Below are 17,070 nucleotides of genomic sequence, written 5' to 3'. Positions count from 1 at the left end.
CCTGCCTTCTCTCCATACCCCCTGATCCCTTTAGCCACAAGGGCCACATCTAACTCCCTCTTAAATATAGCCAATGAACTGGCCTCAACTACCCTCTGTGGCAGAGAGTGCCAGAGATTCACCACTCTCTGTGTGAAAAAAGTTCTTCTCATCTCGGTTTTAAAGGATTTCCCCCTTATCCTTAAGCTGTGACCCTTTGTCCTGGACTTCCCCAACATCGGGAACAATCTTCCTGCATCTAGCCTGTTCAACCCCTTAAGAATTTTGTAAGTTTCTATAAGATCCCCCCTCAATCTCCTAAATTCTAGAGAGTATCACAGTATCACGAGAGTATCACAGAACATCAGAGGATGAGGGGCGATCGGATAGAAATGTATCAAATTGTGAGGCAAAGACAAGGTAAATACTCTGCCTTTTTCCCAGAGCAGAAATGTCACATACTGGACGCCATAGCCTGAACGTCAGAGGGGGAAAGTTTAAAGATATGGCGGGTGCTTGGAACACACCGCCACATGGTGGGAAGAAGATGCAATAGCAACATTTAAGAGGTACTCAGACAGGCACATAAACAGGCAGGGAATATGATAAGACTATGTGCAGGCAAATGGGGATTAGTTTAGATTGGTACATTGTGGGCCGAAGGACCTTTTCTGTATTCTAAAGCCCCTGTCCCACTTTCACGACCTAATTGGCAGCCTCTGCCGAGTTTGCCCTTGACTCATACTCGCAGCATGGTCGCCACGAGGTCGTAGGAAGTCTTCGTAACTCTTCCTCATGCTCGTCAGTGGTCTCCGCGTACTCATGGCCTCAAGTAGGTCGCGGCGTTTTTTCCAGCCTGATAAAAAATGTCCACGAGTAAAAAATAAAATCGGAAAAAATGGATACTTTTTACTCGTAGGTAGGTCGTGATAGCTCGTGATGGTAGTCGTAGGCCGGTAACTGGCCCGAGAGAAAAATGTAAACATGACATCATTTTATCATGTGATCATAGAAATTAGGTGCAGGAGTAGGCCATTCGGCCCTTCGAGCCTGCACCGCCATTCAATATGATCATGGCTGATCATCCAACTCAGTATCCCGTACCTGCCTTCTCTCCATACCCCCTGATTCCCTTAGCCACAAGGGCCACATCTAACTCCCTCTTAAATATAGCCAATGAACTGGCCTCAACTACCCTCTGTGGCAGAGAGTTCCAGAGATTCACCACTCTCTGTGTGAAAAAAGTTCTTCTCATCTCGGTTTTAAAGGATTTTCCCCTTATCCTTAAGCTGTGACCCCTTGTCCTGGACTTCCCTAACATCGGGAACAATCTTCCTGCATCTAGCCTGTCCAACCCCTTAAGAATTTTGTAAGTTTCTATAAGATCCCCTCTCAATCTCCTAAATTCTAGAGAGTATAAACCAAGTCTATCCAGTCTTTCTTATAAGACAGTCCTGACATCCCAGGAATCAGTCTGGTGAACCGTCTCTGCACTCCCTCTATGGCAATAATGTCCTTCCTCAGATTTGGAGACCAAAACTGTACGCAATACTCCAGGTGTGGTCTCACCAAGACCCTGTACAACTGCAGTAGAACCTCCCTGCTCTTATACTCAAATCCTTTTGCAATGAAAGCTAACATACCATTCGCTTTCTTTACTGCCTGCTGCACCTGCATGCCTACCTTCAATGACTGGTGTACCATGACACCCAGGTCTCGCTGCATCTCCCTTTCCCAATCGGCCACCATTTAGATAATAGTCTGCTTTCCCCGTTTTTGCCACCAAAATGGATAACCTCACATTTATCCACATTATACTGCATCTGCCAAAACATTTGCCCACTCACCCAGCCTATCCAAGTCACCTTGCAGTCTCCTAGCATCCTCCTCACAGCTAACACTGCCCCCCAGCTTAGTGTCATCCGCAAAACTTGGAGATATTGCCTTCAATTCCCTCATCCAGATCATTAACATATATCGTAAATAGCTGGGGTCCCAGCACTGAGCCTTGCGGTACCCCACTAGTCACTGCCTGCCATTGTGAAAAGGACCCGTTTACTCCTACTCTTTGCTTCCTGTTTGCCAGCCAGTTCTCTATCCACATCAATACTGAACCCCCAATGCCGTGTGCTTTAAGTTTGTATACTAATCTCTTATGTGGGACCTTGTCGAAAGCCTTCTGGAATTCCAGATACACCACATCCACTGGTTCTCCCCTATCCACGCTACTAGTTACATCCTCGAAAAATTCAATAAAATTCTTCAGGCATGATTTACCTTTCGTAAATCCATGCTGACTTTGTCCAATGATTTCACCACTTTCCAAGTGGATCATTTTCCACTCAAAGCTAGTCGTAGTTGGTCTTAGGTGTGGAAGACTGAGGTCGAGGGGGGTCATAGGAGGTCGTAGACATAGTCGTAGGAGGTCTTTTACTTCAGTGAGTCAACACCACGTTGACATTTTTTTCAACTTGTCTAGGGTCTTCTAAACTTGTGGATTGGGTCGTCCAAGTGGGACAGGCCCTTAACATTGCCAAGCTCTTCAACTTCACTGGATCGATAAGCAAACCAACGTTAGTATCCTTGCCTAAGCCAACATCCTCAGAATCAAGGTCTTAAGTGCAATGTCAGCTACACTGGGCATGCTTGTCACTTGCAAACCTAACATCAGACTCCCTGATTCTGAGCTGAGAGGACTATCAGATGGATTCGTGAAAAGCTTCAATAATGGCTTAAGGTTTCCTTCTTCAAATGCAACATCTCTGGTTACTCCTGTGAAATTCTGGCCCTATGACCTCTCAAAGTCCAGTAGTCCTGACAAACACCATCATGAAGTATTTGAAAAGGCTGGTTATGGCGCACAATCACTACAACCTCGTAGGTAGCCTTGATCCATTGCACTTTGCTTACCTTCACAACAGGTTCATGATATACACCATTTACCCAGCCCTACACTCATCACGCATAGCTTAATTTTCTAACATCTAGATAACAAGGAATCTACGTCACTCAATTCACTACAGCTTCACCTTCAACACCACAATCCCAAACCCGTGGACCTAGGAGTCAGCACTGGAGTCAACACTGCCACTGGATCCATGAATCCCTGATCTATGGACCACAATCAGTGAGGATAGGTGACGAAACATCCTTCAGTGTGATTCTCAGCACCTTTCAATACATCCACAACTGAGCGCCCAGGGTCCACAACACTCAGCACTGTTGACTAGGAAATAATGCCTCACCAAATTAACTGAGTGCATAGGATGTGACCTAGCTGATGGATCAAGGTGGAGCAACAGACATTAGCTACATGAATTTTAGAGGTCACTGGACCAAGTGCCCCCTTAATGCATGGTGCAGGAAAAATGTTCCCATTGTTGGGTGAGTCCAGAACCAGGGGCCAGTCTTAGAATAAAGGGGAGGTCAATTAAGACCGAGGTGAGAAAAAACTTTTTCACCCAGAGTTGTGAATTTATGGAATTCCCTGCCACAGAGGGCAGTGGAGGCCAAATCACTGGATGGATTTAAGAGTTAGATAGAGCTCTAGGGGCTAGTGGAGTCAATGGATACGGGGAGAAGGCAGGCACAGGTTATTGATAGGGGACGATCAGCCAAGATCACAATGAATGACGGTGCTGGCTCGAAGGGCCGAATGGCCTCCTCCTGCACCTGTTTTCTATGTTTTCTGAAAGGGAGGTGAGGGGGTAGAGAGGGAGGTGGAGGGGCAGAGAGGGAGGTAGAGTCGTGGTGGAGAAGGAAGGGGGTAGAGGGAGAGGGAGTGTAGAAAAGGGGAGGGGGTGTGAGGGAGTGTAGACGTTTGAACTCTCCCTGCCCCCACCTCTCCCTCCTCAACTTCCTTTCCTTGAATCCCCCAATCCCTCCCTCACCTTTTCGAGCGGAACCGATGGAGCTGGGCTTAGCGGGTCCGAGCCCAGCGTGCGGAGCCTAACTGGTCCCAGTGTGGCCGAGTGGGCTGGAGTGCTGGATTGCCCCCTCGCGCAGAATGTGCTCGTGGAATGTGACGTCAGTCGGAATTAAAAAAAATTAGTAACCTGGGAAATATGGGTTTAAATGCGATGGAAAGATATTTATAGCGCCCGCAGGAAAAATGTCAGTAGCATGTGTAAAAATGGGACGGCTGTGGCCTAGCGTTTGGAATTAGATAGGAATTAAGGAGATTAAAAGCTGATACAACTGTGGCCCAGACACAAGACCAAAGGGAAGAGTTTTAGTATAAAATATATAGATAGGGCCAGAATTTCCCAGGATTAACCAGAGATGTTGCATTAAATTATAATGTTTTATTATTAATGTTCAATGTGTCATTCTTAATTGTTACTGTGTAGAGCAGTTACTGCGAGCGGAGCACCAAGGCAAATTCCTTGTCCAGCATCTGTAGTTCCTTCTTGAACTCCTTGCATTACATGCTTGGCCAATAAACCTATTCATTCATTCATTTGCTGAAGGAGACCATGAGACGTTATTGAAGCTTTTCACCGATCCATGAATGCCTTTGACAAGATACCACAAGAAAGGCTAGTCTGGAAGGATAGATCACATGGGATCCAGGGCAAGCAATCCATTAGGTACAACCTTGGCTTGAAGGTAGAAAAGAATGGCGATAGAAGATTGTTTTTCAGACTACAAATCAGTGGTACACGGCAGGAATCAGTGCTGGGTCCGCTGATGTTGGTTATTTGTATCGACAATTTGGATGTGAATGTAAGTAGCACGGTTACTAAGTATGTGAATGACACAAAGATTGGTAAAATAGTGGATAGTGAAGATTATTATAACAGGATTGTTTTCAACCGGGCAAATAAATGGCAGAGGGAACTTGGCAAACTATTCCATCCACCCATTCATGTTCTATATAAAAATTAATTGTTTTACCAAGTTACGTGTCAAATTTAATTGAAACTTAAAGCAGGTACACGCAGTTTTAATGGTCAACAGAAAATTAAAATGTTTTATTTATACATCTTCAAGTATGGAAAATACAGAAAGTGTATCTTCATTCCATTTCCCAGTATAGGATGGAGGATAACCCTGCCATCAATTTCCAAGGTTCCTGTTTAAAAAAGGATAAGAGGTTTACATTAGCACATACATACTTTTTGTATTCCATTCTATTTAATTCCTATGAATTATATTATTTTTAATTCAGCAGTACACACTGGGAACAAAGGAAATGCTAATTAATGACAATCAAGACAAAATGTATAGCCATGTGTATGAAAGAACTGCAGATGCTGGTTTAAATCGAAGTTAAGACACAAAATGCTAGAGTAACACAGCGGGACAGGCAGCATCACTGGAGAGAAGGAGTGGGCGACAGCACATAAGCTTGCTGAATACAAACTAAGCCTTCACAAAAAATAAACCTTTAGCCCATGTGATGTTTTGAGAATCTTGGTTGGTTCCATTGACATTGCACCAGATGAAAATTTAAAGTAATCCCTGCATTCCCTCTCTCTCCATCCCTCCAGCTTCAAAATCGTCTTGTTGAGTCTCATTGTCTGTACTCGTTGTCACCTAGACCACAGCTGACAATGGCCTGTTTCCTTTGTCATCATTGTTTTTTGGCATATTTGTTTTATATCTCTCTACATCACAGCCAATACCTCTGGTTTCCATTTCCCTTAAATCTCAGTCTGAAGAAGGGTCTGAAGGACCCGAAATGTCACCCATTCCTTATCTCTAGAAACATAGAAATTAGGTGCAGGAGTAGGCCATTCAGCCCTTCGAGCCTGCACCGCCATTCAATATGATCATGGCTGATCATCCAACTCAGTATCCCGTACCTGCCTTCTCTCCATACCCTCTGATCCCTTTAGCCACAAGGGCCACATCTAACTCCCTCTTAAATATAGCCAATGAACTGGCCTCAACTACCCTCTGTGGCAGAGAGTTCCAGAGATTCACCACTCTCTGTGTGAAAAAAGTTCTTCTCATCTCGGTTTTAAAGGATTTCCCCCTTATCCTTAAGCTGTGACCCCTTGTCCTGGACTTCCCCAACATCGGGAACAATCTTCCTGCATCTAGCCTGTCCAACCCCTTAAGAATTTTGTAAGTTTCTATAAGATCCCCTCTCAATCTCCTAAATTCTAGAGAGTATAAACCAAGTCTATCCAGTCTTTCTTCATAAGACAGTCCTGACATCCCAGGAATCAGTCTGGTGAACCTTCTCTGCACTCCCTCTATGGCAATAGAGATGCTGTCTGACCCGCTGAGGTACTCCAACTTTTTGTGTTTACTTAAAATTTTAATCTCCAGGTAAATAAAATGCTCTGGATTAGTGGTTCATTGGAACACTCATATTGTCAACCATCTTCATAATCCTGAATTTGAATGGCATTATAGTATTTCCCATCTTATTGGCATGGCAAGTCTTAATATTTAAATATTATTCATATGAAGCCTAATTCCCTCAAATTAAATTTTATATTTCACTTTATTCACAATCTATTATGGGATGTGTACATTATTGGCAAGACAAGTATTTATTAGTCAAACCTAACTCTCCTCAAAACGATGCCATGTCATCTTGAACTGCTGTAGTCATTCTTGTGAAGGTAATACTGACATCAGATGGGATGTTCCAGAATGTAGATCTGACTTGACGTTGACCTCACTCACTAAATTACACTGGTCAGTCCGTGCATTGATAATTCTTCAATCAAATTGGTGAAGGTGTTGCACTGCTGGTGATAAAGTCAGTGGCAATATTTCTCACCTATAGGTTCCTGTTCTCCTGTGTAAGGCCATTTCCATCAAATCTTTACAATAAATATGCAAATGTAATATTGGGCAGTGATTGGCTGCTGTTAGCAAGCCTCACCATGCTCTACCATCATAGAAACATAGAAAATAAGTGCAGGAGGAGGCCATTCGGCCCTTCGAGCCAGCACCGCCAATCATTGCGTTCATGGCTGATCATCCCCAATCAATAACCCACGTCTGCCTTCTCCCCATATCCCTTGATTCCACTAGCCCCTAGAGCTCTATCTAACTCGCTCTTAAATCCATCCAGTGACTTGGCCTCCACTGCCCTCAGTCACAGGGAATTCCACAAATTCACAACTCTCTGGGTGAAAAAGTTTTTTCTCACCTCAGTCTTAAAAGGCCTCCCCTTTATTCTAAGACTGTGGCCCCTGGTTCTGGACTCGCCCAACACTGGGAACATTTTTCCTGCATCTAGCTTGTCCAGTCCTTTTGTAACTTTATATGTTTCCGTAAGATTCCCCCTCATTCTTCTAAACTCCAGTGAATACAAGCCTAGTCTTTTCAATCTTTCCTCATATGACAGTCCCGCCATCCCAGGGATCAATCTCGTGAACCTACGCTGCACTGCCTAAATCACAAGGATGTCCTCCCTCAAATTAGGAGACCAAAACTGCACGCAATTCTCCAGATGTGGTCTCACCAGAACCCTATACAACTGCAGAACCTCTCTACTCCTATATTGAAATCCTCTTGTTATGAAGGCCAACATTCCATTAGCTTTCTTCACTGCCTGCTGTACCTGCACATCAACTTCCAGTGGCCAATGTACAAGGACACCCAGGTCTCGCTGTACCTCTCCCTTAACTAACCTTGAGATAATAATCTGCCCCCTTGTTTTTGCCACCAAAGTGGATAACCTCACATTTATCTATATTATACTGCATCTGCCACGCATCTGCCCACTCACTCAACCTGTCCAGGTCACCCTGCCACCTCCCAACATCTTCTTCACAGTTCACACTGCCACCCAGCTTTGTGTCATCTGCAAACTTGCTAGTGTTGCTCCTAATTCCCTCTTCCAAATCATTAATATATATGGTAAACAGTTGCGGCACTCCACTCGCCACTGCCTGCCATTCTGAAAAGGACCCGTTCACTCCTACTCTTTGCTTCCTATCTGCCAACCAATTTTCTATCTACATCAACACCCTACCCCCAATACCATGTGCTCTAATTTTAGTCACCAGTCTCCCGTGCGGGACCTTATCAAAGGCTTTCTGAAAGTCTAGATACACTACATCCACTGGCTCCCCTTCATCCATTTTACTTGTCACATCCTCAGCAGGCTGCATTACAATATGCAGTCTTCACCTATCACAGACTCGTACCTGTCTCCATAATTCAAAAAAAAAGTTTTTAAATGGTTCCTCATTTTGAAGAAAATTCAATCTGATACATGAACTTTCTTGCTGCGTGTGACTGTCCGAATATTTCTGAGCATGTTGTCCTTTTAGATTTCCAGCTAGTTTTTGTTTTAAATCGCCTGATTTAGGCTGGCATATGACGGTAGTTTGTGGAGTTTACTTTCAATAAGTGATATAGTTAACCATGATATTTCACACACATGTACTTCAAAGACTAAAGTTTCAGATCTCATTCTCAATTTGACATTGGCATTCGTTAGCGCCATAGTGCATACTCACGAAACATGATATCACATGCACTGCATTCTATTCCATCACAAGGTAATACCTTATCCAATAAGTGATTTGTTTTGAGAATTATGGTTGGTTCCATTGACATTTAAAGTAATCCCTGCATTCCCTCTCTCTCCATCCCTCCAGCTTCAAAGTCGTCTTGTTGAGTCTCATTGTCTGTACTCATTCTCACCTAGACCTCACCTAAAACAACAGTATCCAGCAGCAAACCATTTTTTCAATTAATGACGGGGATAATATCACTAACCATTAAAAGATGTACCTTCCTATTATCTTTTACAAAACTCATGGCAAAAACTGAGCATCATTTAAATTGTAATCTCAATGTTCCCCAACCATTTCTCTTTAACCTTGATTACTCCACTTTAAATCTTCTACCCTTCTCTCAAGAAACAAAGCCCCAAACTGTCGGCATTAAAATTGTTCCGCTTACAATTTCTTTTTTCTATTTCAAGAGCTTTTGAAATACAAGTGAATCTGTATTTTTACTTAGATATTACCTTTGCAAACTGGGTTCATTAGCGTGCTTTCTTTGGTTTCACACTTTCAAATATACCAGCATCCCTCATGGCTTCAAAGTCCTTCACGGCATCATATTTCTTGTAGAAGTCAGCATAGGCGTTCTTCCTGGAATCACTTACGAAAAACTTAAAGTTTTAAGAAAAAGGACAAGATTAAACTTTCAGAATTTTACTGATTTAGGAATATTTTACATTGCTATCTATACATGAATGGAAGTTAAAGCTTATTTGTAAGGCTGAAAGGTGTGTGATGGGAATCAATGGTCGTTGTCAATCAGGACAAAAACGAATAGTGATTAATGCATCTTGCTGCTGTAATTCATTCCTTGCTCTTCCTTTACAAAAACTGGCCTCATGCAGTCATTTACTTCTCTACGATACAAATCTGAAAATATTATAAGAAACGCAATGGCGAATTTGAAATTGTGTTTAATTAGATCACATCTTAAGCATCGTCATCGATATTTTGAGTTTACTCACAAACATGTCTCAGTCATTATAAGAATGAGATGAGTAACAAGACCAAATATATTAATGGGAAAAAATATCCTCCTTATTTTTTCTTGTTCCCTCATGGAAATTAGCATCACAGAAAATTCACATAAATGTTTTCATGAATATTGAAAACAATCTCAATCTACCATAAAAGTTTGCAATCCTCAGAGTAAAAGATTGTAATAATTTGCCCCACTGAACATGCACCTTTGCAGAATTGCATTATTCTTACACCCCTTTTCCCATAATTCTGAGAATGATTTTCTTATATATCAGTAGCTATTTGAATATAATTGAAATTGCTTTTAGTACACATTTATGCACCATATTTCCCTGAACATATTTTCCATGTCTCCCCAACTACTTAGCCTGGTCACCAATCCTTATTATCAAAATTCTTCTTAACTTGGAACATCTTTAGACATGAGTGAGGTGCCGGATGCCTGGTAGGTGACTAATGCTGTGCCTCTATTTTGCCAGGAAAAACCCGGTGATGTCCATGATAGGTAGATTACTGGAGAGGATTCAGAGGAATTAGATATATAGGCATTTGCATAGATAGGGACTGATTAGGGATAGTCGACATAGAGGGAGATCATGTCTTACAATTTTGGTTCAGTTTTTTTTTTAAAGAGGTAACCAAATAGGTTGCGAGGGCAATGTCGTAGACACTGTCTATATAAAATTCAACAAAGCCTTTGATAAAATTCCATATGACAGGCTGCTCTGAAAATTCAGATTGAATGGGATCCAGGGAGAGTTAGCAAACCAGATACAGATTGGCTTCATGGAAGGTAGCAGAGTGTGGTGATGGAAGAGTATTTTTTGAGCTGGAGGCTTATGGCAACTGATGTTCCTCAGGGATTGATGTGGAGCCCATTGAAGTTTGTGGTTTAAATCAATGATTGGGATGAAAATGTACAAGGCAAATTTAGTAACTTTGCTGATTATACTAAAGTGGGTGGTATTGTAGACAATGAAGATGTTTATCAAAAATTATAGCAGGTGCGATAAACTTTAATCCCACTCTTTGCCTTCTGACAATCAGAAAAATCTTCTATCCATACTAGTATCTTGCTTAGCAGCCTCACGTGCGGCACCTTATCAAAGGCCTTCCGCAAATCCAAGTAAACATCCACTTACTCTCCTTTGTTTATCCTGCTTGTTACTTCCTCAACAGATTTGTCAGGCAAGATCTCCCCCAAACAAAACCATGCTGACTTTGGCTTATCTTGTGCTTTCAAGTGTCCCAAAACCTCACCCCTAATAAAGAACTCAAAAACCTTACCAGTCACTGAAGTCAGACTGTCCTATAATTTCCCTTTTTTTTAAATATTTCTTCGTTCTCTTCTTAAACTGTAGTTATATTTGTGATGTTCCACTCCTCTGGAATGATTCTTGAAAGATCAGTACTAATAGCTCCACAATCTCTACAGCTACCACTTTCGGAACACTCAGCTGAAGTCCATCTGACTTACACACATTCAGAACTTTGATTACCAAGCCCCTTCTCCTAAGTAATAGCAACTGCACTCACTTTGGACTTTCTGGCACGTTGCTGGTGTCTTCCACTGTGAAAAAGTAGACTTCCACTGATGCAAAAACCCTATTCAGTTCTACCATTTCTTTGTTCCCCATTACTACTTCTCCAGCATCATTTTCCAGCAGTCTATTGTCCACTCTTGCCTCTCCTTTACTGTTTACATATCTGAAAAAACTTTGCCTGTCCTCTTTTACATGATTGGCTAGCTTATCTTCATTTTTCTTCTTTTTTCTCCTTGTATATATTGCTTTTGGCTGCCTTCGGTTAAAAGCTTTGTAATCCTCTAAGGTCCCACTAATCTTTGCTATCTTATATGCCTTCTCTTGCTATTCTGCTGTTTTTTTACTTGCTTTGTCAGCCATGGTGGCCTCATTCACCCCTTAATATATTTCTGCATTTGGATAGACAAAGGTTCAATATGGATGGTTTTGTACGTAGGATTTGCTTGAGATTTTTGAAGTAACTTAGAGGTTGCCAAGGGCTAGGCTGTAAACATTATCTACATGGACTTTAGTAAGGCAATTGATAAGGATCTGCATGATACGTTGCTATACAGTTAGTTCATGTAGCATCCAGGGAGAGCTAGCTACCGAAATACAAAATTGGCTACATGGAAGGAAGCAAAGGGTGGTGGTAGAAGGTTGTTTGTTTTGGACTGGAGACCTGTCACTACTGTTACGCCGATAACACCCAGATCTACCTCGGCACCAAATCCCCCCACAACCCACCCCCCCTCTCCCATATCAACTCCTGTTTGTCAGCTATAAAAACCTGGATGCAACATAACTTCCTCAAACTCAACAGCGATAAGACAGAATTCCTCCTCATAGGCTCACAAAGCCACGCTCAGCAAAATCAATAACCCCACTCTCACCATCGACGGCACCACTGTCTCCCCATCTCCCCAGGCCCGCAACCTTGGCGTGATCTTTGATTCCACCCTCTCCCTTGAGCCTCACATCCGCCATGTCATTAAAACCTCCTTCTTTCATCTCCACAACATCGCCAAACTCAGACCATCTCTCACACCTCCCGCTGCTGAAAGACTCATCCATGCCTTCATCTCCTCCTGACTGGACTATTGCAACTCACTTCTCCTTGGCATCAGCTCCACCTACATCAACCGACTCCAACTGGTCCAGAACGCAGCCGCCCGACTCATCACCCACACCAAATCCTGGCATCACACCACTCCAGTCCTCAAACAACTTCACTGGCTTCCCATCTCCCACCGGATCACCTACAAAATCCTGATCCTCACCTACAAAGCCCTCCACCATCTGGCCCCCCCATATCTCACTGACCTCCTCTCCCCCTACCAACCCTCACGGTCCCTCAGATCCACATCAGCTGGTCTCCTCTCCATCCACAAGTCCAACCTCCGCAGTTTTGGGGACAGAGCCTTCTCCAGGGCAGCTCCCAGGCTCTGGAACTCCCTCCCCCAACTGATCCGCAATTCCGTGTCCCTCACCATCTTCCAGTCCCGCCTCAAGACCCATCTCTTCACCTCTGCCTATCCTTAGCCCCACGTCCCCCTCCCTTTTCATCTGTGCATTAATTGCCTCATATTGTGTTTTGAATTGTATTCTGTCTTTACTTTGTGTACTAGTCATGTCTCTACTATTTATTTCATTCCCCTTACATGTTTTTCCTCTACCTGCTAAATTTTTGTAAGGTGTCCTTGAGACTCTTGAAAGGCGCCCATAAATAAAATGTATTATTATTATTATTACTTCTGTGCCTCAAGAATCAATGCTGGGTACATTGGTATTTCAGGTTTGTATTAACAATTTGGATGAGAATTAGCAAAGCATGATTAGTTACTTGAAAATAGACAAAAATGTTGGAGAAACGCAGCGGGTGCAGCAGCATCTATGGAGCGAAGGAAATAGGCAACGTTTTGGGCCAAAACCCTTCTTCAGACTGATGTAGGGGGGTGGGGAGAAGAAAGGAGAAAGGAAGATGAGGAGCCCGAGGGCTGAGGGAGAGCTGAGAAGGGCAGGAGACAGCAAGGGCCACTGGAAATTGGAGAATTCAATGTTTATGCCGCTAGGGTGCAGACTGCCCAAGCGGAATATGAGGTGCTGCTCCTCCAATTTCCGGTGGTGCTCACTCTGACCATGGAGGAGGCCCAGGACAGAGGTCGGATTCGGAATAGGAGGGGGAGTTAAAGTGCTGAGCCACCGAGAGATGAGTTGGGGAGACTTTCAAGGCAAATGTGTTTTTATAGAGTGGTAGGTGCATGGAGCACACTGCCACAAGAGAGGTGGTAGAAGATGATAAAATAGCAACATTTAAGAAACAGACAACCGGTTGGGGATTAAGTGATACAGACCATGTGCAGGCTGTGATTGGATTAGTTTAATTTAGCATCATGGTCAGTAGACATCGTGGGTCAATGCATTTTATACATTCAATGGATTGTTAAGATAAATACACTTTTACTGGTGTTTGTATGAAGGAACTGCAGATGCTGGATTTAATCAAAGATAGACACAAAATGCTGGAGTAACTCAGTGGAACAGGCAGCATCTCTGGAGTGAAGGAATGGGTGATTTTGCAAGTTGAAACCCTTCTTCAGACTGACATCGGGGGCGGGAGATAGATAAATAAGGATGTGTGAATGTGAGAAAATGGAAAATGAAATGGAGATCAAGGAAAATGTAGAATCATTGTTAACTGGGAGAAGGTAACAACAAAGCAGAGAAGGGTCATTTGGGTCAAAATTCTGGGGTGAAAGCTGCCCAAGCGAAATATGAGGTGCTATTCCACCAATTTCCACTAGGCCTCACTCTGACAATGGAGGAGGAGCTGGTGTTTGGAGTAATAGAAGCACGTATCAAAATGTATTACCTTGAAGAGTCCAGCTACTGAAAATGCCATAGTGAAAGCAACAGCCAAATGAAACCGCAGACGCTTGGCCAGCAGGCCTCTCATGGCAGGTTTGGCAATCGCAGAGGCAGACATGGTTAACCTGGGGGAGAAAGAACAAAACCTGCTGTAACAACCATTACTTCAAGCCAGAATAAACCAACACCACTGGCATGGCACACCTTGCCCCCGCGGGACCTGCCCTCCCTTACAAATGTTGTGAGCCGTTTTGGGCCCCAGATAAGTCATAGAGTAATGAGTGATGGGAGTAGAATTGGGCCATTCGGCCCATCAAGTCTACTCCGCCATTCAATCATGGCTGATCTATCTCTCCCTCCTAACCCCATTCTCCTGCCTTCTCCCCATAACCCGACCTGTACTAATCAAAAAACTATCCATCTCTGCCTTAAAAATATCCACTAACTTGGCCTCTACAGCCTTTTGTGGCAAAGAATTCCACAGATATACCACCCTCTGATTAAAGAAATTTCTCCTCATCTCCTTCAAAAAAGAATGTACTTTGATTCTGAGGCTATGACCTCTGGTCCTAGACTTTCCCTCTAGTGGAAACATCCTCTCCACATCCCCTCTATCCGCGGAAGCATATGCCGGCGTGGAGAGGATACAGTGGTTCACAAGAATGATCCCAGGAATGACTGTTAACCCACGATTCGCATTTGATGGCACTGCGCCGGTACTCGCTGGAGTTTAGGATGAGGGGTGGGAGGACACCTCATTGAAGGTTACAGAACAGTGAAAGGACTAGACGGAGTGGATGTGGAGAGGATAGTTGGAGTCTAGAACCAGAGGCCATAGCCTCAGAATAAAATAACATTCCTTTATTAAGGAGATGAGGAGGTGTTTCTTTAGTCAAAGGGTGGTCAATCTATGCAGTTCTGCCACAGAAGGCTGTGGAGGCCAAGTCAATGAATATGTTTTACGGCGGATATTGAGATTCTTCAACCTTCTGAATTTGTAGTCGGCAGTGGCAGTGCTCTGCATATGGCCAACTTGACATAGAAATATAGGTGCAGGAGAAGACCCTTCGGGTGTCGGAGGGTATGAAAAGGCAGGAGGGGAGAAACAGATCAGTAGGTACACAAAAAAAAGCTGGAGAAACTCAGCGGGTGCAGCAGCATCTATGGAGCGAAGGAAATAGGAAGGGTTTCGGGACGAAATGTTGCCTATCTCCTTCGCTCCATAGATGCTGCTGCACCCGCTGAGTTTCTCCAGCATTTTCGTCTACCTTCGATTTTGCAGCATCTGCAGTTCCTTCTTAAACAGAGACAGATCAGAGACACATTGATTTCACTTGCACTCTATGTGCAATGTAACGAATAAAACGTATTGTATTGTATTGTATTGTAGATCAGTCATGATTGAATGGCGGAGTGGGCTCGATGGGCCGAATGGTCTAATTCTGCATCTGTCACTGATGGAGCCGCTACCCGGGCCTTCACTTCCTGCTCTGACCTCGGCGGCCGCTCCAAGGTGACCGGCCTCGGCCTCGCCCACGGTGGCGGCGGCGGCGGCGGATCCCCGGGCGGCCATGGTGAGCGCGAGCGCTGCCGTTGCCGTTGCCGGGGGCACGTGGCCCGGGGAAGCCAACGCTCACTCGCCCGCCCGCGCGCTCCCTCCTTCACTCACCGGTCGCGTCTCCTCTCCTCCTCCTCCTCGCTCCTCAGCAAGCAGCGCCCTACCGTCTGCGCATGCGCCGACACCGCTCCGTGAGGATTTCCGCCGATGACCAGACGCGCTGTAGCCCGTCACTCACCGGAGTCCCGCCCACTCCTTGCGTCAGCTCGCACTATGAAGCCCCGCCCACCCGTCAGCTCGCACTGATAGCCCCGCCCACCACTTGCGTCAGCTCGCAATGTAATAGTCCCGCCCACCCCCTTGCGTCAACTCGCACTATGAAGCCCCGCCCACCCCTTGCGTCAACTCGCACTATGAAGCCCCGCCCACCCCTTACGTCAGCTCGCACTGTGAAGCCCCGCCCACCCCTTGCGTCATGTCGCACTGCGATAGCCCCGCCCACCCCCTTCCGTCAGCTCGCACTGTGAAGCCCCGCCCACCCCTTGCGTCAGCTCGCACTGTGATAGCCCCGCCCACCGCTTGCGTCAGCTCGCACTGTGCTGTGAAGCCCCGCCAACTCGCTCTGACGCCATCACGTCGGGTTTAACGTCACATGCACAAGTTTTGCTGAGGTTGAGGTCAAAGATCATAGAGCAGAGCTCCTCTATAATCTTTGGTTGAGGTACAGTGGAGAATCTTTGGTGGAGACCCTGCTCAAAGATCGTAGAGGGACAAGATAGACCACTCCTCGAAAAACGCGTAGTATGACGTGTGTGATCGTCGACGCCATTTTTCGAGGCATTTATTGGGCTTCCCCCACACTGTCATGGCGTCCTTATCTAAATTCCATCTCACTGCTCTGCTATCAAGTATTCTAATCGTAAATCTAAACGACCCGACCTGTCATTCTTTAGGTTCCCCAATAAAAAAGAAAGGTGAGAAAATATTTTTATTATTTTCAGTCGATATTCTGTCGTGAAAATGTTATTTTCTGTTCTCCCATCAACGGCCATTGGGAAACATTAGTCGGTACATTAGAAAGTTATTAGACTTATTTTTAATAGTTCTTTACTCACCACAATAATAAAGACAATTTTAACACTTCTGTACGTTTTTGGTTTTGTTTTGTAAGGGATTAGTCTGCACAATATGGCCCGCGGACACATCAGGTCCAGTGACCAGGAGATTTTTCGAGTCCGAGAATGGGCGGCTGTTACCCATTATATTCCTCGAACATAGGGACATAGCAAACAACACTCACATACATACAAGACATCACAAGCCCGCCGTGAAGAAGGGTGCAATCAAATATTATATAACTCTGCTCTATCATCTTTGGGTGCAATGGTGGGTCGGGGGGTTCGGTGGCGGCGGCCGCAATCAAAGATACATGTGGAGCTCTGCTCTATAATCTTTGGTCGGAATGGGACGGCTGCGCGTTATAATGTGCTATCGTTCCACTCTCCCTCTCCCCCTTCTCCCTCTCCCCCTTGTCCCTGTCCCCCTTCTCCCTGTCCCCCCCTTTCCCCTTCTCCCTCTCCCCCTTCTCCCTCTCCCCCCTTCTCCCTCTCTTCTCTCGATCTCTCTCTCCCCTCCTCTCGATCTCTCGCTCCCCTCTCTTCTCTCGATCTCTCTCTCT

General features: G+C 44.6%; 1 protein-coding gene across 1 annotated transcript; it reads right to left on the bottom strand.

Moving 5' to 3' along the window:
* Positions 1-4,879: 4,879 nt before the first annotated feature.
* LOC129696732 (cytochrome c oxidase subunit 6C-1) lies at positions 4,880-15,661 on the bottom strand. Its single transcript, XM_055634867.1, has 4 exons — positions 15,504-15,661; positions 13,839-13,959; positions 8,927-9,073; positions 4,880-5,053 (listed from the first exon to the last, which is right to left on the bottom strand). Exons 2-3 carry the CDS (start codon positions 13,950-13,952, stop codon positions 8,945-8,947), a joined length of 243 nt encoding a protein of 80 aa, XP_055490842.1. The 5' UTR covers positions 13,953-13,959; positions 15,504-15,661; the 3' UTR covers positions 4,880-5,053; positions 8,927-8,944.
* Positions 15,662-17,070: the final 1,409 nt, after the last annotated feature.

This window comes from Leucoraja erinacea, chromosome 4 (genome assembly GCF_028641065.1).
Source record: "Leucoraja erinacea ecotype New England chromosome 4, Leri_hhj_1, whole genome shotgun sequence".
Taxonomy (NCBI): domain Eukaryota; kingdom Metazoa; phylum Chordata; class Chondrichthyes; order Rajiformes; family Rajidae; genus Leucoraja; species Leucoraja erinaceus.
The sequence above is the reverse complement of the archived record's forward strand: the minus strand, read 5'-3'. Positions and strand labels throughout refer to the sequence as shown.